This window comes from Chelmon rostratus, chromosome 12 (assembly GCF_017976325.1).
Source record: "Chelmon rostratus isolate fCheRos1 chromosome 12, fCheRos1.pri, whole genome shotgun sequence".
Classification (NCBI taxonomy): Eukaryota; Metazoa; Chordata; class Actinopteri; order Chaetodontiformes; family Chaetodontidae; genus Chelmon; species Chelmon rostratus.
The window spans coordinates 3,817,285-3,838,063 of record NC_055669.1 but is presented as its reverse complement, the minus strand read 5'-3'; the positions used below and the strand labels follow the sequence as shown (position 1 = coordinate 3,838,063).

The 20,779-nt window shown below is 41.9% G+C and overlaps 1 protein-coding gene across 2 annotated transcripts; it reads right to left on the bottom strand.

Annotated features, from left to right (window-relative positions):
* Positions 1-1,646: 1,646 nt before the first annotated feature.
* On the bottom strand, positions 1,647-19,802 carry klhl20 (kelch-like family member 20). Of its 2 annotated transcripts, XR_006007246.1 has the most exons (15): positions 19,683-19,802; positions 17,111-17,174; positions 14,895-15,152; positions 14,662-14,770; positions 13,451-13,657; positions 10,679-10,837; positions 10,425-10,519; positions 10,065-10,180; positions 9,729-9,912; positions 9,436-9,579; positions 8,989-9,122; positions 8,448-8,656; positions 8,101-8,207; positions 6,326-7,061; positions 1,647-6,022 (listed from the first exon to the last, which is right to left on the bottom strand). XR_006007246.1 is itself a non-coding variant. In XM_041949278.1 (14 exons), the coding sequence occupies exons 2-14, from the start codon at positions 17,131-17,133 to the stop codon at positions 6,977-6,979; spliced, it is 1,830 nt and encodes a 609-aa protein (XP_041805212.1). In that variant the 5' UTR covers positions 17,134-17,174; positions 19,683-19,802; the 3' UTR covers positions 1,647-6,976. The 2 variants fall into 2 exon arrangements, 1 of the variants encoding a protein (XP_041805212.1); XM_041949278.1 differs by having other exon boundaries at positions 1,647-7,061.
* Between the last annotated feature and the right edge of the window lie 977 nt (positions 19,803-20,779).

The following is a 20,779-nucleotide window of genomic DNA, read 5'->3' as shown; positions in this document are numbered from 1 at the left end:
GAAAAATGTGAACCTCTCCTTTAAGAGGCCACTTCCTCCACATGTTAGTCTGACTTGAGAGTGCGGGTGTGCAGACCTCACCGGCATCCTCGTGTTTTGATGCCATAAATCCGTGAGTGTATCAGCCGCAGTGACTGTGACAGCGCCAAGCTGAACGGACGTGCTCGGTTTCATGACACGGAACGTGTCTCCTTGTTATATTTTTACAGGCTGTAGCATCTTCTTCATGCTTCAAAGCAGAGGAGTTAATCCAGCAGGCTGCTAGGAAACGTTCCCTGTGGTGCGTCCAAATGTCTTCAGCAGTGGATCGGCGCTTTACGTCCCCAGTTATGTTCTTAAACTCAGCTTTCATATGGGTACACCTCTGCAAATTGTAAGGCTTTCATCAGAAGGCATCTGGGGGGGATTTCTTTTAGGAGACATTTTTTGCTCTTTGCAATCCCAGATTTAAAAAATGTTTCTCCATTGTTTGGAGGCCAGCAGTGAGAAAACAGACCTTGAAAGTATTTTGTTATCTGATGTGAAACTGAAGTGAACATGCACTGGGGGGGAAATTCATTTCTGTGTGAGACAGATTTTGGCACAACATGTTAGCTTTGTGTAAACAGCATCCTGTCAAGATGTCCCCGTCTGTCTGCTCATGCAGACGCTGGGACACAACCTCTCTCAGTTAATGTTCTTGACAACACTACTCTTCAGTATTAAGGTTGCTTCATAGGCCCGGGATGGAGACAGATACTTTTCCTGTACTGTAATTAAAGGTGCCCTGTGGAGTTTTTGCACAGTGCTATGGTGTGTGCGTCAGCCCCACCATTGATCAAAAAGACAAACAGACTCAAACTCCAAATCCCAGATTCATGGGTTGTACATTCCACCTACAGCACTGCTCAGGCACATCTGACAGTCATTGACCTCAAGGTGACACTGTAATAATCAATTATCTTAAAAATGGCTTCTGTCATTTTATCTCTCATCATCTGCATTCTGATCTAGAAAAGTCTAATTTTGAAGAAAATTGCTGCCTGCGCCTTTATTTTCAGTTGTTTTTATTCAGGTAGCTGTTCAGTTATAGTGGATTTTAATTTTATTTCCCAACATTTAGTGATGCCGTTTCCCGATAACATCATGACTGACTTTGTGTGCTCTTAGAATACTTGTTTGACATGTCCCATAATAAAAATGTGTGACCTTTAAACATAGAGCTGGCTGTGAATCAGTCACAGTCCGATATCCAAGTCAATTTACAATCTGTCAGAGCTGCTGGAAACAGAGCCGGGTGATATCATAGAGACACCACATCACTTGTTCTGGGTGGTGGATTTTCTCTGAAACTCAGTGGATAAGCAGCACTTAGCCACCATGAGCATCCTGCAGCCTGTAGATTCATTACTGTAAGAGACCATCATTAGTCTTGCTGTCATACTGAACTCTTATTTTGGGGTTTTCAGACTAGTGCTGGAACAAACAAAAAAAAAAAAAAAAACATAAACTGTAACCTAAAAATAACACTGACAATTAAGACGAAGAAATATTACACTTTTTCTTCTTTGCAGCAGAGAAAGTACTTTGAATTCATTTATTTCCCCCCCAAAAGCTCAGTTCTACACTAAATCCCATAAAGAATCAGACACGCTTGTTTTTCCAGGGAAAGATTTTAATCTTTGTCATAGTGAACATGGTGAGTCCAGAGCTGCTGTGGTGATCCCAGCTCAGAGGAGGCTGTCTGACATATGAAAACAAACACCAGAGATCACAGCCATGTGTGGGTCACATGTTGGACACACTGCACAGAGGCTACTCAAAACAAGATACTGAATATCGGCTACTGACTGAACTCCACTTCTGTTCATCACTATCACAATGCATCATTAGTAGCTTACATGAGTAAAGGGAAAGTCCACTCAGTTTGGGAGAACAAATACAGTATTACTGGTGCAGAACAGCCCAATCACTATTTGTTAAGTCAAATGTCTCACCCATGAGTTACCTGTGTCTTGAACAGCTCTACTCTTTAAGCGAAATAACCCATTTAAAATTTTAAAATGCACCATCACAAAGCTGAAAACATGGTGTTTTGACTTTTAAGGAAAGCTATTTAACAGTAACAGGGCTCGTCTGGAAATACCATGTATGGACTCTTAAGCTGAGTGAGACTTCCTTGGAATTCTGTGGCAGTGAAGAGGAGCAACATATTCTCGGGACAGTTTTCAAGAAGCAGGTATACACGGTTGGCCATGCTGCATCGTTTTTTGTTCAATTCTGTTTGGTGAAAAATGTGCATTTATCAAAGTCAGTATGGAAGATGTGTTACAGAGCCTTGCTGTTCTCCAATGTCAGCACTTTAGAAAATTCAATGAAATGAATTCAATATTTCAAGTGGGGATCAGCAGGTGTGACTGCAAAACATCCCAAAAACAAACACTTTCAACAGAAGGTTTTGCATGATCAGACGAACAGTCGTCCTGCCGCTTGAAACCTCCCACTAGCATAGAAAACTAAACCCAACAAAAATCTACAGTTGCCATATCATTGAACATCAACACCAATATTCAGGTTGAGACCTGCGTGCTCATGGAAAACCACCTCGGATGTGCTGTCACTTGCCGGTCATTACAGCAATTCATTTGTTGCACATGTGATTTAAAGTGCAGAGCAGTGATGAACTGTGTGTGACACAAAGCAAGTGACATGTGTTGCATCTGTGAAAAAGATCCGTCATTCAGCGCCACGCCTGAAATGTCTGATTCCCAGGTGGATTTATTAGGATTTTACATTTTTCCCCCATATCTGGAAAGCTGAACAGCCATAACAGCCATATAAAATACGATAAAAAAAAAAAAAAAAGATAATCACAGTGCAATAAATTCTGAGATTCGTCCAAACCAATTCCACCTTCTACTCAGAGTGTCTCCACTTTTGTCTCACACTGAGCTGAGATCAGTATGACCGGGAACCGCTTAGACAACTGCAAAAGGTTTTTTATGATTCATATCAGTGCTGCACTTAAATTGTCCTCCAGCAGGTGGTGCCATTATACTGCGCTGCATACAATGACGTGTAAACAAGAAGGGGGGAACTGTGAAGGCAGAAAATAGGACCTGTGTCTCCAGACCCCTTAATGTGTGGATAATATCAATCAGTGACTACTGCAGAGGGAGGTTTACTTCATTAATGCATGTACAGATTCAAATTATAATAATGTGGCCATTCTTTGAACAACAAACTGGGATAAATACACTTCACTGCATTTGCCTTAGTCCGCTGTCATGACAACTATTTTGAGTTTGTTGCAGGACAGAGGTCAGACTTTGATGCTAGAAGAGTAAAGCATGTAACAGAAACCCAATAAGAAAACTAGGTTTAATTCTCCTCCACTTTAAATGAGAAAATGGCTCCCTGGCTTTTGTTATCAGGGATATCATGGAACAAACACAAATTCTCAGGCTTTCTGGACCCTAAAACTGCTGAATTGACCCATCGTTAAACCCCCCATTCTACCAGCAACTGTCCAATCATAGCTCAATGAGTGTAACTAGGCACCTTCGGGCTTGTCAAGCTTTCCATTTCTCTACACATTGATGCAGTGTGCACGAGGCTCTAAGAAGAGCGATACTCAGTGTTTCAAGTGTTTGGAGGGGGGTGTCTTTTCGGTAGTCTTTCAAACCCCTAAAACACAAGAGCAAACGTGTGAGGCATGGATTAATCTTTGTCTTCATCGCTCTAATGTAGGCTGCAAATGTTAGCATATCTGCCCTACTAACTTACTACCTATTGTGGAAACAAAGCATTACATCCAAAGGCAATGGGCATGTCATTAGCTTTCTATATTATTTTGTGGGATTACAGGATACATTTGAGAAATACCTGTCCAGGACCGATACATGCACTGTTTGTGGATATGTCAATCTGTGAGCCAAGGTGCAACTAAAATGAGCATTAATAGCAGCTCAGTCCTGCTCCTTGTTTGGTTTGGGGACGTTTGGAGACAACTTAGTGTTTCACAGATTACTGCAAATCTTGAAGGTATATCTGCCACCTTTTTCTACTGTAAACTACATATGTCCAGTGTGAGAACAGAAGGCTTGACAGGCCTAGCAACAGTGCCTGAGGGTGGCGGGGCTTAGCAGAGGGTCAAATGTGGGTCAAACCCTATCCGACATGTTAATAAATGACTGAGAGTCCAAAAGTTTCTCCTAACATTTCTGAACTGAACTCGGGCCTTGGGGAAGCCTAGGTTATGGTAAATCTATCCCCCAGAGGTGATCAGCATTTTAAATGGAAAGCTGAAAAACTGCTTCAGTTCTGACATAAAACACTTATTTACAATGTTCATCAAATGTTGAGTTTGACACTGGACTTAATTCTTGCATCGTGGAATTGAGCTTTGCTCTGCTCTGTTCAGCCAGCTGCACCTCTGACAGTGCATTCAGGAAGAAACAAAATCAGTTTGGGAAAGGAAGTTAGTTTACATAATGCATAATATTACACATGCACAAAAATCATCTGTGTCCAAAGTAGATCACTGGCTCCAGTGTTACGTGTCAAAGCAAAAACGTGTGTAAAGGATTTTATGACCTCAGCTATCAACACACAATTTGCCAGAAGTAATCAAGTATTTTAAAGCAGAATGTTTGTGTTGTATTTCAATTTCCAATCGACAACATGGACAGCATTTATGATGGCTTTAAAATGACTGCAATTGGTGTTAAAGGGTTAGATGATATTCTTCTTCTTGTCAACAAACCTGATGTGCAGTCCCAAAACGACAATGAATGTATCGTACTAACAAGTATAGTGTGTGTATTCAAAGCCTGATATATCTTATCTCTTGGTGCCTTAGAGCTCCATTATTGTCCAAAACCTATAAAACACATCAGTAAACCACACTGTCGCACTGGGTGACATGTTCCTTCATTACCATGAACACACACTCTGTCGGTTATTTTGACTCAGTCCCACTCACACCGTCCCACTGCCCCAAATGCTCACTACAGCCCCAAATGTGGATTAATCCGCAGCTGAAAGTAGTCCGCAACAAATGTACTATTTCCTCCTGTCCGAGTAATGTTTGACAGCTGTTTTAGGTAATTTTTTTTTTTGAATTGAACGATATATTTACAATATTTGTTTTCAAAGATTGAAAGACATCTGTAGGGCTGAATGGGATTGGAGTACCACACACAGTCTAGGAAAGCTACAATGAGTGACTGACGGACTAACACGTTGTTGGTTTTGGTATTTCTGTGAGATTTGTTGACAAAACAACAATAAAGAATATCATTTCCACCATTAACGTAAAGCTAGCCACAAATACTACTGTCAAATGCAGTCTATGACACTGTTAAGGTCTCAGTATGCTTCAAACAAAGTGCTTATCAGATCATCTAACAGGGTCTAAAATAGAACCGAGGGGACAATTTTTGTAACTTTTTGGACCAGACAGTATGACAATCATCCCCACGCTGCACAACAACTGATTAGGTGTGTGGACGTGTGAAAGTAGGCGGGGTTTGAACTTTGAACGACAATATTAGAATGTACAGCAGAGTGCAACACCATCAATACCTTTGAGGAGACAGAAAATGCCTGTTCGTGCGCTTACTTTATCGTGTCCAGACAACAACGATACGCAAAAGAAAAGTATTCTTGAAGAAAAACGGGAGAGGTGGGGTGACGGAGCAATGTGGAGGCAATGCAGCAGGCCGCTGAGTGTTGATATAAAGTAAGAATGCGGGATATCTCTGGACGATACGCAAGAAAATGTTATTATTGTTATTGTTCCAATAATGGAATTTCAGCCCATAACTATGTGTGACAATGCGAAGCCATGAGCTTGTTTGAAGCATACTGAGGCCTTCAGGAACCAGCAATACACCAGTGACACAGTTGGATGATTTCGGTGTCTGAGTTCTTTCCACTAAGGGGCTAAGTCGACTAGCAGGCCGTGTAGTGTATTCCTTTAACCATACCGTCGGCATCCGAACTGAAATCTTCAAACATCCAAGGTAGCAAACAAAACCTCCTGTAAAGTGCAGCAGCAGAGCCCCGTTCAACAACAGAAAGTTTGGAAGGAAATGTTGAGTAGCAGTGACTCCCTCATACACACTCTTCTAATGCTACCCATCTTCCCTGGTGGCCGTTATTGGTAAAATAAATTAGGTTTTTCCTCTCTGGGTATCCCAGATGTATAGACGTCTTCAGAAGGTAACTGCCTGACAGCTTTCTACTGTTCAATGCTACACACGAGGCCCAGAGACACAACAGCCACAGCTAAGACGTATGCTTCGAAGCCTAGAGCAAAGTAGAAAATGAATGAGAGATTTACCTCTGACAGTCAGTATGCAATGCCGTGTCTCCAGGAAATAATGGATTTCACACAATGAACAGAGGGTTTGCTGTCCTGATGGCTGTTTTTAACTCATTGAGGGTGGTGGTGAGCAGCCACAATCTGGTGGATGGGGTTTTAGGACAAGGGATAGTGATGGAGGCTTTCACAGTTGGAAGACTGAAAAACCCTCTCCCAGTGACCTGATGCATTTGAACTTTTTAAATCTCAGAATTGTAACCTAATCTCCCCAAGTTGAGTTCCGGCCATCACACGAGCCAAAACCAAATGTCCCAGACCGAAAGGCTTGGAGGATAAAAACTTTGAGAGGTCACAGGAGAAGGACTGTCCTCGCCAAACTGGAAGCTTAATGGTTCTTGGTCGACTTCTGCTCTCAGTGCACTTCGTGGTGACTGCGGTCAATCCATGATAGCAGGGTAATCCAAAGTTAGTGACCTCAGAGAGGGGTTGGGGATGAGCAAGAGTTCAAAGTTCGTTCCTCTTTCCGTCTCGTCTCCCCCCACGTTTTTCTCATCCTCGCATTCATTACAGCGTCTCTTTTGGAGGCACGAGAGTTGGTGAAAAGAGGCATCCATTGCGCGGTGATGAGAAGCGTGTGAGTGTGTGTGTGTGTGGTGGCGGGGGTTGGTGTTACCATATGTGGGATTCACAGTGAGTCATTTTTATGACGCCCACCCCTCCACCTAGCCGGCGGTAGTTCATTCCTCCGTACAACCTGGAAAGAGTGAGAGACAACCAAATGATCAGGGAGGAAAAGGTCAAAAGTTCTTTTGTGCAGTAGAAATTATACAATCCAAAGACCCTGCTGTGGTACTCATGAATGTGAAAATGGCTGAATAGAAAACAAAATTAATCGGGGCTTCTGTGATGGACAGTTCAGTACGCCTGTTTAATGGCTTTGTCTCGAGTGTGTGTAATACCACTCAATCTAATTAAGTCAAGAGTTGTTTCGTTCTGGCATGTTCTGTGACTTTCTTAATATCTCGATGTGTTTACTAGATATTTTCTATGTTGTTAAATGATGATGATGAGGAGGATGCAGCTGAAGCTGCATGGCAAGTATTTATCCACCCATAGTGGTCAATGATGAGATCTAATATGCCTTGCTTGGCATGGCAAGATTGTCTGGACAACTCAAATTCTGGAAAAATCATCATCACAGAAACAGTGTCCTTGTTATTTTGGATGATCAGACCTCAGGATAAAGAGTTTTTTGAGAGGAATTAAGTGTTGATAGTGAGGTGATTGGAGGAATGTGGACATGGATGTTGCTGTTGAATGTTTGGAGCACCACAAATAAAAACCTGCTTTCTGCTTTCATATGCTTTCAGACATGTCAGACAAGGTGTGTCGAGTGATGCTAACTAACCACTTTAAATACACTGTAAAAACAGTTTTAGACAAATTGGATGCTGCTTTTTGAAAGCTGGTATCAAGACTGTGCTAATTTACTGTTCAATCTCTGGATATGAAATGAAAATGAAAATGTTGGAGGATGTAACACCCACCCTCTGCCTGTTTTCAGAGAAACTACTGACTACAAACAAGAGCAGTCTGTGAATGAGCATGACAAGAGTTACATACACATCAAAAACACTGTCAACTTTACTGGTACGTATTAAAATTACAGACATCAAATGGAAAGTTGCAACTGTACTTTAGCTGGCCGACCCCACAGCTACAGCAAATAGCATCATATGGTACTGTGGAGCTAATAATCTTGCTAAAAAAGCCGTTTACAGAGTGGTACTTACCTCCACGTGTTGGCATCGGGATCGTAGACTTCTATAGTTTTCAGATACGTCGTCCCATCAAAGCCTCCCACTGCCATCAGCTGACCATTCACCACAGCCAAGCCCACCTACAGACAGACAGACAGACAGACAGACAGGTTTGACAACCACTTCAGCACCTTAATATTCACTACAGCAACTCAACTGACACGTGTTAATAAAACCTTTTACAAATGACATGCAGTCAATCTAGTTATTAAATTATGACTGAAGCAGTGACAACAGCGATACATAAACAAGCCTCATATCTCAACCACATAAAATCCCAACACACACACACACACACACAAACACCCCGACACACTCACCCCGCTCCGCCTGGACGTCATGGCCACTACAGGAGACCACTGGTTGGTCCTGGGGTTGTATCGCTCTGCACTGCTCAGCTCTGTGGTGTCGTCTCTCCCCCCGACAGAGTAAATCATGTCCTGGTAAACGGCACAGCCGAGGTGCTTCCTCCTGGTTCCCATGGGAGACACTGTGTGCCAGCGGTTCTCTTGAGGGTTGTAACGTTCCACTGAGCAGGAGGGAAAGATCGCAAGAAAAAAGAGAAAGGAGGGGGAAAATCAAATGTGAGCAAAAAAGAAAATAATTACAGCAAACATCTTGACCATGTAGCTGACAGAACGCTGAGGTAGACCTATGGAATGAAGGAAGCTGAACTCTTTGACTGCGACACTCTTACTCTCCCCTCAGACATTTCACACCTCTCTACAGGAGGAGCCTCGACTTCGTCTCAAACATTAATTTGTAATAAGTTTCTACCTGTTTCTTTTGTCCTATCCATCACTCTTGTCACAGCTCTGGGTCAGTTTAAGATTGCATTTTTCACATGACTCAGGATCATACCTGTATTTAAAGGTGACGTCCCATCAGACCCTCCTACAGCGTAAAGGAACCCCCCCAGCACAGCCACAGCTACGCCCAGTCGCCTGGTGCTCATGGATGCCACACGAGTCCATTTGTTCTCCTTTGGATCATACCTTAAGCATAAGGAGGATTCTATTAGATGAAGTGATTACATAACATACTACCAATGAAAAAAATCAATAAATGATTGTTCAAACATTAAGTTTATGGGAAGCTTCTAGAATTTAGCCAGCTGTTCATGATGAACAACAAGTGCCTGGATATGAACTCAGAAGATAAGACATGCAATATACTGAACTACCTCAAGGAAACAAGTTACAGGATGTAGGTTTGAATTTGCTGGTTTCATGTCAGATCAAAAACAACAAACTCTATACGATGTTTACATGGACAGTTTATCACAGACACAAGGGTTCTGACAGATACCTTTCTACAATGTTGAGACAGGAAACCCCATCCTGTCCCCCTACAGCGTACAGATAACCACCGAGGACAGCCACCCCCACACTGGTACGACAGGTGCTAGTGGGGGCTACATCACTGCTCCACTGATTGGTCTTCGGATCATATCTAGACAGGAGAGAAGGAAGAAAGAGGAAGCAAAATTTTACCGGTAGATCTTTTTGATTGAGCTAAGCGGACAGACAAGATGAGCATGAAATAGAAAAGGGAAAGAAGAATGAAAGCATTCAGACAAAGCTTGAGTGATCATGCCGCACCTCTCCACGGAATTGAGGTATGATGAGCCATCATGACCCCCCACCGCATACAGCAAATCATCCAGAACACTGACACCAACTCCACATCGACGTTTACTCATCGACGCTACCATCCGCCATTCGTTAGTCTGGGGGTCGTAACGCTCCACACTCGAAATGGCGTCACCGCTGCACCAACCACCAACTACAAGACCAGGAGACGTGGACAGTAGACAATACTAAATTAGAACAAGAATGATTAGTTCAGCAATCAATCCTCCACATGGGCAGTTGTGTCTACATACTGTTTGATGCAAGGAAAACCCTGGTTTTAATCTATTGCCTAAAGGTACTGACCTGCAAAGAGTACCTCTCCACAGCGGATAGGTTTCCTCGGCCGGGTTCTGGGGCCCTGCATCAGTGGCCTCTCCTGAGGCAGCAGCAGGTAATTCTTAGCTTCATCAACCAGGTCTCTGAAACAACAGGGGATAAAAGTATATGATCCATATGATAGTATGTATTGTCAAGGTAAATGTGTCCCCTGTCAGTATTTGTAGTTCAAAATTCAGAAATAAATATGAAAAATGTACAAAAAAGTTAAGAAGAAGTTCATAAATGTCTGGCAATTTAGAGAAATCCAACAAATCCCTGCATCCAGATCAGCACCAGCAGCATTTTACCACCAAAAACACTCAACTGGTTGACAAACAAACCCACCTGCACTCCTCGTCACTCTTAATGAGAGGGTCTGACCCAACGGTGCCCACCAGGAACTTGGGGCTGAGCAGGGGCAGACGGACGTGCTGCAGGACCTACAGAGCACAGGAAACCCACATCAGTTCCAAAGTGTTCTTCTGCTCCAACAGAAGTCTGAAGCAACGTTAAGTGTTGTGCATGAGTGTGTGGTATGCAAGTAACAGAACTGGCAACAGAGGCCGAATCTGTTGTAAGATATTTCTTCAGCCACAAACCTGGGGTAGCTGCGGTCTGCGCTCCTGGATACTGTATTTCACCCAGGCCATCACGGCATTGAAAACCTGCTCCTCGCTCCGCACATTGAGCTCATCACTGGAAATGATGTCAATCAGCTGGTTGGCAGGCAACAGCATGAACTCTTCACTCTCCATTACCTAAGAGAACAGAGCAGAACAGTCAGTCAGTCAGTCAGCAGCTCTGCCACAAAGAGAAAACGATAAATTATAATTCTCCACAACCACGAAATCCATCAGTCTTCAAAACCAAGTCATCACTGCATTATTGTTATCATCACAATGCAAACTGCTTTTCTCTGTCTTGAGCATTTTAAATTGATCACATCAGGCAGCACCTGAAAATCGTGCTCTACTAATCCTGTCCGTGGTCAAATTAAAGACAAACGTCTTGACATGGAATAGCAAGAAACACAGGTGTAATTGATAACATTAATATTACTGGCTGCATCCAATTTAGTTTGACCAGTTTCACGGCTCTGGTATTAAGCACAGCTCTGACTGACTGGGACACGTTAACAGAACACAGTCGTTAACAATTATTAGTTTCACCTTTGCTGGGAAAGGTCAGTATCAACCTGGAAAAAGGTTCGTAACAAAGGCCAACAATCAAAATGATGTGTTATATTTTGCGGTATTTTCACTGTGCCATTCTTTCACAGAAAATGTAATGATATATATTGTCCACCAGATGTAGCTGTTACGCCTGTTGAAATTGGCTGGGTGCAGGTGTCCAGGCATCATAGACAGAACTGTTCAAGGTTGCAGCTAAAGAAAAAATTATTTTCACTATCAAGGAATCTGGCAATTATTTGCTTTGTTTATAAAATGTCAAACAGGGAAACAAGCCCATTTATTTGAACATCAAAATAGTTTCCAATTATTTTTCTGCCAATCGACTAAATGATTAATCGACTAATCGTTGCAGCCCTTTAGCTGTTTTCATATTGTCACAGTGCCGGTCCTAATGTTCCAGCCAGATTGACAAACGCTGAATTTTCACTGAATTTAGAATGAATGGTGAATTTGGCTGCAGACTAACACGTCTTGACCAAGTCCTTTAACAAGAGGTCTAATCAGACAACATAAGTGAGGACACCTGTGAGGTCAGACCATGGCTGTGGAGGTCCTGTTAAGCTCTACTGATTATGTGACCATTTAATTGAAGCTATATACACAAATAGTGTTCTGTACTTACTCACTTTATGGGTGACAACACAATCAACACACATTTAATGTGTTTGTGAATACCTCACATATTCTATCAATAGCAGAACATCAAGAAATCCTCACTTTCCATCAAGTGAGAAAATAAATGACAGGTAGAGTCATTCAGTGTCTGTTTCTCTGTCCGTCAGTCAGCCAACTTGTTTGTCGCATAATCTATGGTTTGTCAGAAATGTCACAAACTTCCCAATTATTGCCAAAGACAGATGCAAGACAAGAAGATAGTCTGTGTGTCAGCTGCTGTGCAGCCCACACAGCTGAGCACAACAGCCTGAAGCCTGTTTCCCTGTTCTACTGACTCACAAGCTACAAACCAACATTTCTTTCTGCCTGTCTGAATTTGTCTGTGGATGAAGCATTACTGGTGAGAGATTAAGGGAATTTTCTCTTTTTGTTTATTATTATTACTAGCATATAACAAGCTGGCCATCTCTGTAGCACCACAATGCTGCATTTCTAATAGTATAGTGTGACACTTTTTAAAAATTGCAGCTCCTCTGACTTGGATCTTGCACTTGACCATACCACGATTTCAATAATATTTCCTTTTTGTTTTGATTTTTTCAGCCCTAAAACAGAGTGAAACTGAAACAGAGACACTTTGTTACTGCCTCACTCTTCGACTGCATCCATTTCTTCTGGAAAGCAGTGCGCAGTGAAGCTATAAAACTCGGTGACAGCTTCTCATGTGCTGTGTAAGCACATGTCTGCAACAGACCTTAATAATCATGAATCAATAGACTGTTTGGTCATTTTCCATGTTTTCTATCCATGTGAAACTATACTGTCAAACAGACTATCAACCACTATATTTGTTACAGCTAAGCTTTTCGACATGTGTTTTTGTTAACTTTCTACGTCCTCCATAGGTACTCTGTTTTGCTAATACCTCACCACAACTGAACTCCCACACTTTCACACACTGACTGCCTGTGCATGATGCAAGAGGAGGGGGAGAGACCCAGGAACTAAGGTCTAAGAAAAGCCAGGGACTGCATTGTCGCTTTTTCGAAATAAAGTTGCTAAAAGGGTCTGAAAAGTGGCTGAGTTGATAACGCAGCAGGTATGATCATACTTTACTATTCACAGACTGCTCGAGTGTCAATGTGTTTGAGAGAGAGACAGAGAGGAGTGAATCAGTGCAGTGCACACAGCTCTATGGTGGAATCAGGTATCACTCAAACCGCCACCTGCTCCTCTTATTAAAACAGCAAACTACATCAAAACAAGAAAAAAGCAAGACTGACTTTTTGTGGTTCTTTACTTCATACTGTACAGTCACACAGCATTTCTAGCCTGGCTTACACTGTCAACTGGTGCAGACCCAAGTACATTACAAAGCAGTCAAACTGTCATATAATACTGCCATACCAGCTGCTGTAACAAAATAAAACACCATCAGTATCAGACAATACACAGATGATCAGTATTGACTGCCAAAAAAGTAGTTGGGGCATCATAGTGCATGAAACAAAAGCCCAGTTCTGACAGCTGTGTGGCAGGATAGAAGGAAAGGTGACTTCCTACCTCCTGAAAATTGTGCTGGGTGAACTTGTCTGCAATGCGGAGTAGCTCGCGGCAGGAGTGCGTGTCTGCGAAGGCCCTAATGCCCAGACAGTTAGAGGGATCCAGCTGTCTCTTGAGGAACTCGCAGCAGGCCTCCTGGATCTCAGCCAGCTGGAGAAGGCAGGCGGCGGGGAGCAGCGTCTGGACGTTTCCCTCCTCTACAGTCACCTAGGAGCAGGGAGGTCAAGACATCAGAGACGAGCGAGTTGTTGTCTGCAGACTTTCTCACAACTCAGCTGTGGAACCCTGCAGCTCCTTGTCACTCTCAACTGGCCTCTCGCAGAGACACTCAGTTTGAGAACACTCCAGTTGGATTTATTGCTGCACCATGATGGTCGTATTTTTTTATAACAGACCTTATTGTACTCTGAAGGATATACAGTCTGGCTTTCAATGACCTTGCTGTGGGTTTGTGTGTAGCTTCTTCTGTATCCAAGATGGTAGTTCTTGCCAGAAAACCAGCTAATCAGCAAACAGACTGTTCAGATCCTGGTGGTTTTGAACTAAAATCACTTGTGAAAACTACCTCGACCAGACAATCTCAACATATGCAACTAAAAACAACTGGCTGTACCTGTGATGAGTTTGGTGCTGCTTATGCAGTTATTAATCATGTTAAATATGTTAATAGAGTTTAGATCAATTTGTTGAGATTCGCCTTTACACTGAAGATTTTCTGTTGATCATTGTCAAATATTCCTAGTTGCATCCACTGTAATTCAATTGTGTAAAACAAATGATGTAAAAGTAAAAATGAGTCACATTACAGTGGAGGTCCTGTTTATTCTGCCTGAGGTCTGAGGTCATTAATGCAGATTTGATGAAATAAATGTAAACTTCTGCACTTGCAGCAGATTTCAAATAAAGCTCCTTTTCTTGTTAGCACTTGTTCAAATGCACACAGCCTGTGAGCCACTGAAGCCTGTTCGGTGCGGGAGGACGTGAAGCCATCACGGCCAGTCATTTGACTTTTAGCACCACTTATTTTGTTGTGTTTACCAGATTTTTTGTGATACTGAGCATCTGCATGCTTTTGGTCAATGTGGTTATAAATTCTCATCAACAGTGACACATGGCAATTTGTGAAAACAAATATTACTGTGAATAACACACCACTAATCCCGACAGCCAAATATCAATGAAACACTGTCACACATTGCTGCTGTTGTTACCTGTGAAGTGTAGGCAAAGTCAATGAGCAGCTCCATGGCTCTCTCATCGATGTCGCGGATAACCACTTCAGTCTGCCTGCTCTCTGCCAGCTCTCCAGTGAACATCGCCCTGAACAGAACAAGAGATATCACTCAAAGCACTGCGCCTGCACTTTGATATTAATTTGGATTCATTTGCAGATATATTTTCCTTTATAAAATGTAAGTTGAGTACAAGGTTTATCTCTTTGTACCTGAAGTACGGGCTGCAGGCAGACAGGATCACACGGTGGGCGTAAATCTTTTTAGCACCCACCACCAGCACCACGTCACAGAGCTCACGGTGTTTTCTCAACAGGTTGATCACCTCCAGGGTCTGCCGCGGGTGTTTGTCCGAGACATAGGGCATGCGTGCAGGCTGGGGGACCCCTTCAGGGAGCTTGTTGGGGTCCCCCAGAGTACAGCGGCTGGTAATGTCCATTCCAGTGGCGTCTTGGCGTGCGCTGGTGGCCCTAAACGTCAACCAGATGGACAGTGCGTAAGAGAGTAAATATATCCTCACTTTTTCTTTGTTTGTCCTGTAGTAAATGACATCTGTTGACATATCCAGTATACCTGTGAATCCAAAGGCCCCAAAATACTGTCTCCACACTTAAATGTTGCAAATAACAATTCAGTAAATCAACATTTGTATCTGACATGTTGTAACACTAATCTGTAGCAATATTATAGGACACTCCTGTCTTACACATGAAGACAGTCTCCTCATCACAAGGAGTACTATTCAGCCCGTGACAGTGTCAGTATTTCTGGAGGGACCTTTCTGAAATTAGAAGAAATTATGACATCATCAGGGTTATGGTGGGTTGGGTTTAAACCAGGGGTGGGGAACCTCAGGCCTCCAGCCCGCATATGTCCCGCGACACCCTTTGTTTGCAGAGACTACATGAGACTAATGTAGGCTGACGTATCATTTCTTTTTGGGGTTATTTATTCTTTTTAGAACAACAAAGGGAGGATTTTACATATTCATTTCACAGCAAGGAGTCTGCCTGTCTCCTGCTAAGTTTCTGTGAAGGATACACTGCATTAAATATTCAAGCTAGAGAGAGTCTCATCCCTTACGGTAACTTCATACAAAACTGTCAAAGCAGGTTCTGGGCAGAGTCCCCAGTGACCAGGCTTTTGGTCAAGGGCAAACCAGTGAAAATTTCATGACTAAGTTGTAATGGAAATGTAAATAAAAAAAATGTTGACAACAGAAATTACAGCCAAACCTCAAACCTCTGTTCAGTATGTATGTTAATTTCCACTTAGAACTAAACATATAATGCTTTCGGTCTCTTTGGAAGCTAATTTGCCCGTTCATGACTGTACGGAGCGTGAATTTTTATATAAGTCACACATTGAAATTCTATTAAGGCTTAAAGTTATGCATAATCATGGGCATGGCCACACTGAGTGACAGCTAGCCGCTTCACTCAGCCCACCTCAGCTCCACCTCTTTGCCTATTTTTGGATTAGCCAGAAATTTAGTGGAGTCAGGCACTACCAAGTGGCTGCATCCATTGTTTTATACAGGCTATGTCTAAAGGATCATTTATGATTTATCACAACTCATAAACAGACGCAAACACATTCAGCAAACATTTAACATAATTCAGGATTAATTTTGGATCTATGTAAGGTGAATAAACATTATGTTCCCAGAATAATTGCCCATCTGCCATAATGATGCAGTTTAACAAACATGCAGAGGCCATTTAGAGTTGTTGTGTTGTAGATTCATGCAGAAAATAAATACGACCTGTGAAGGAAATATGATTGCATAGCACTTTTTCTAACAAACTTCAGGCCTTCATTTTGTATATGATATGGAAGCATTACAAGTTAGTAACACATTCTCAACCTAGATGAAGAAACACGTGATATAAGGCATGCTTACTTCACATTGGAATGTTTATGGCCAGGAGAAATGTCCATCAGCTAAAAACAATATCATGAAGCTGTCTGAGAAAATGATAACTAAAACACTGACTCAAATAAAACTAAAATTAAAACTGGATTCTATTGACTAAAACAAAGAAAAAAAGACTTGTCTTATCAACACTAACCCTTTTTTGGGATTTGTCTGCCTTGCAGACAAGGTTATGTGGTGACAAAGCAGTAAGGTACCAGTGAGTCACGGGGGGGTTCACACCAGTTCTCTAAATGAGACTCATTCTGAAGCATTTCATTGCTATAGTGGATATTTTTTCCCCTCTTTGGTACAAATGATTTTCCTTGAGTAAAAAACACGACATTCAACACCTGCCTTCATGGTGACATTTACTCTACGCTCTGATTAAAACCATTCTTGTTTACAAGGAGTCTGAATCTAATACAGAGATTTTTCATTCTGCAAAAGGATCATATACACAATCGATCTTTCACACATTACACACAGTGGTAACACTCAAACCACACCTACCTGCGCATTGGCTTTGCGTCCATGCACTGAAGAATAATGTTTGGTCCCACACCTTGAGGTTAACCTACAAAGGCAACAAAACAAACTGACTACAGAGTTTGATTTGTCATCACCATGAATGGAACAGAAGGACTATAGACTTAACATTTAGATTTTGGTATCTGGTTTTATGTTTCTTTTTGGGAAATGTGCTCAGTTTGCTGATGAAAAGGCATTGACATCCTCCCCTGAGGGTAATTGCTGCTTTTTAATTGTAGTTTGTGCCACACTCCTGTCCTGCTACCTTCCACATTTAATGAGAAGCCATTTCTCAAAGCAAGAATGAGATCAGATTGACTTATGTACACCAAATGACTACTTTATTACACACACCTTTACGCCACCAATTGCTCTGTACCTGTTGCATTGTAATCAAATACCATCACCCTGCAATAAACCCTGCCTTGCAAACTTCATGATGCACACTGGGTATGTGTTGACACTGACTGAAGCAGGTATTTAATTACCTCAGCGATTACTTGGTGACTATAATTATGAGGTGATATTTTTGCTTTTTTGCTACCCACACACATAAGTAAATGGGGTTGGATGGATTGTAAAACAAATTTCAATATAATGCAGTCCCATACAACACTACCACAACAGGCTCCACAAAGGCAGCATTTACCACAAGTCGGGGTGTTAAATGTACATGTGTTCATCTCGAACTGTTCGGTAAAGGGAGTTTTAGACAGAAACCTTTGGCAGTGCTTGGTTGTTGTCTATCAGCTGTAACAAGCTTGTGAGCTTAGGTCAGCCAGTCAATCTAATGTAGTGTTACTGCCATTCGAATGACAAGCACAAATGTGAGACCAGAGGTGGAGGATCTCCCTGTGACATCTAATGATCTACTGTATGGGAGCATTACGGTTTCCTATTTATCTGCAGCAAAAATGGACAATGATTAGTGTCAAGTTGATTATGTCTATGGGAACGCTTCAAACACGTAGTTTACACTTGCGTCTCCTGAACGTATCGATTTGAGGAATTGGACAAAACAGGCTGGAAAGCAAGTCCCTCTCCTCACAGTGCTCAGGCAGCCTCTCACTGCAGCTTCGGCCCAAAGCAATAACTAATGCCATACTCTGTGTAAAGAACACAGGATTTAAGGATCTGGTCAAAGTGTTTGAGCCCTGTTACGTGTGCATGTTAGTCAGTCCATTGTGCTGCTGTGTATAAACAAGCACAAGCTGCAGTTGTTCTGAATTGATCAACAGGTCAGGGTCTGAACAATGGAGCATTACAGACATTTCTGTTCTTTGTTTTTGTATTTTCTTCTTGAGAATATGATCATATTTGACTGCCCTAACTGTGAAGAAAACATTATGGCCATTGAGCCCTTGTTTAATGTTTATATTCATTCATTATTTAGATTTTGTTTTCCCTGCTGTACTGAAAAATGTACTGAACCATGACACCAAAACTGAGGTACATGCTGAGCAGGGAATTTGAGTACTGTTACATTCCTAATTGCAAGAAAACTGTTGAACTGCAATACATCTTACAGACGTTGGGACAAACTGATAACTCAGTGTGTTCGCTAGTAACACTCAGGTGTGACACCCTTTACTGTGTGTGTGGGGGGGAGGTTACTAAAAGTCCTCTTTTCCTGTCTTATAAAAAAAACTTAATTTGTTGTTGAAGTGATTACAAATTGGATACTGGCAACAGCTTGTGGGTTTGCTAATCAGCTGTCACAGAATAGATGGGGCACAGTTTACAGATAACATTACACAGACGGTGTTAACCTTATCACAGACCAGGATTACTTAGTGGGAAGACAGCAAGCCAAAACGGATACTGTTGCACGGGATCAGAAAGACAGTGGCTCAGATGTTCACAGACCATTTACCTCAGCTTTATGTCAAAACATCCCCTGTGTCAGTCCTGCCACTTCATATGACGTTAATACGCGGTCGCCCCCTGTTACTGATTTGTTTCATGCTGCATTCTTCACACGACTATCAACTAGTTAAGACTTGGGCTAACTGTTTGTTTCTCGAAGTTTCAGCAGATAGACTGGTCCGGATGCGAAGTTAGCTAGCTAGTTAGCTCACTATTTTCACTAGTATGTAGGAAATCGGATTCCTGTGAAGCTGACCGGTGGTTGTGGTAGAAAGCAGTGAGTAAACAGAAATAACGTGTGCTTCCAGGACAATGTTTAAATGCGCAGATCCGTAAAAATCAACGAGCTAGCTAACGAGTCAGACCACTTCCCGAGGATGTCTGGGAATGGTATGTGCTATGCTAGCACTGTGATAGGGAATCCACCGGCGATAATTCAAACGTAGAACGTTAAAGTGAATCGATATAACCAAAGAAAACGAAATGTAAGAAAAATGAAGACATTCCCTACACGTAGGGTGCCTGTGGCCGCTTGAGAGTCTGTCTCAGCATCAGGTCGGATTGGATGTTATAAACTGTAATGCTAGCGATTACTAAGTTAACGTCAACGCTATCAAAACGGCATTTGTTGGCATTTTTAAGTGACAACTATCTTGCAAAAAGTAGACACATTTAACAAAAACCTTACCTTATATTTCCATCCCAACGACGCAGAAAAGTCGTCCAGGTTGCTTATGTTTACAATTTTAATGCCGTCGGTTAAACACTGCTGCTTTTCTTCCTCGGTATTATTATGCGCATGCCAAATGCCAAGCGCCACTTCCGGACAGTGTTTTTTCAAAATAAAAGTATGACATTACGTCATTGCATTACCTGAAGACAAGTCGTCAGTATTATGGAACTTGTACAGATACGCAATGTACAAAACAATTGGTTCCACACAAAGGACATTTGTGCAGTTCCCTGTTACACCAATAATGCACTCTTGTATGCTTTCCAGTGCTGGGGGTAACGTTAACGTATACAGCAATATATCACTCGTTTGCAATAATGAAGTAATATAACACATAATAATGAGATATCTGTAATGTCGTGACAATCAGTAAGCAACACATTATCGTCGGCAATTGAGGGTCCAGCAGTGAACAGTAAAGTCAACGCCCCAGTACAATTCAACACAAGGGACAGGCAGCAAGAGCACTATCTTCTTCTTTTGTTGAGTTTTACGGTGATTGGCATCCACATAGGTCGCATTACTGCCACCTACTGGATTGTAACTGTTTTATAGAGAAACTACTCACAATCAAAATACATTTCTTTTATTTTTAATGGAATTTAAATTCAACGGTAAGGCATCACAGCATTGTAAAATATTAAACAAAACATAGCAATAAAGAGAATACTGAGATGGGCTTGGTTCAAAGGTTTTCATAACCTTAGATCTTAATACTGTCTATTGCCCCCTTTAGCACCAATGTCTTTTGTGATCATTGTGGATGAGGCTCTTTATTTTCTACGGTGGAAGCTGCTCATTCTATTTGGCTAAAGGCTCCAGGTCCCGTAAATTCTTGAGTTGTTTAATTTCACATTTGAGATGTGAAGTGTCTGAATGTTATTGAGATCAGGAGCCTGTGATGGCCACTCCATAACCTTCACTTGGGTTGACTTGGCCTTATGTGTGGATCATTGTCATGTTGGAAAGTCAAAGTGCGTCCCATGTGCAGCTTCCAGGCTGATGAATGCAAATTGTCTTCTAATCTTTTCAGATAACATGCTGAATTTTCT

Bases quoted from the DNA above. Each gene is read 5' to 3' on its own strand.
- klhl20 (XM_041949278.1), bottom strand. From the start codon at position 17,133: ATGGACGCAAAGCCAATGCGCAG. The intron at 14,771-14,894 runs GTACAAAGAGAT...TGTTCTGTTCAG, and splicing joins GCCTGCAGCCCGTACTTCAG to GGCGATGTTCACTGGAGAGC. The intron at 10,181-10,424 runs GTGGGTTTGTTT...CTGTTGTTTCAG, and splicing joins AAGAGTGACGAGGAGTGCAG to AGACCTGGTTGATGAAGCTA.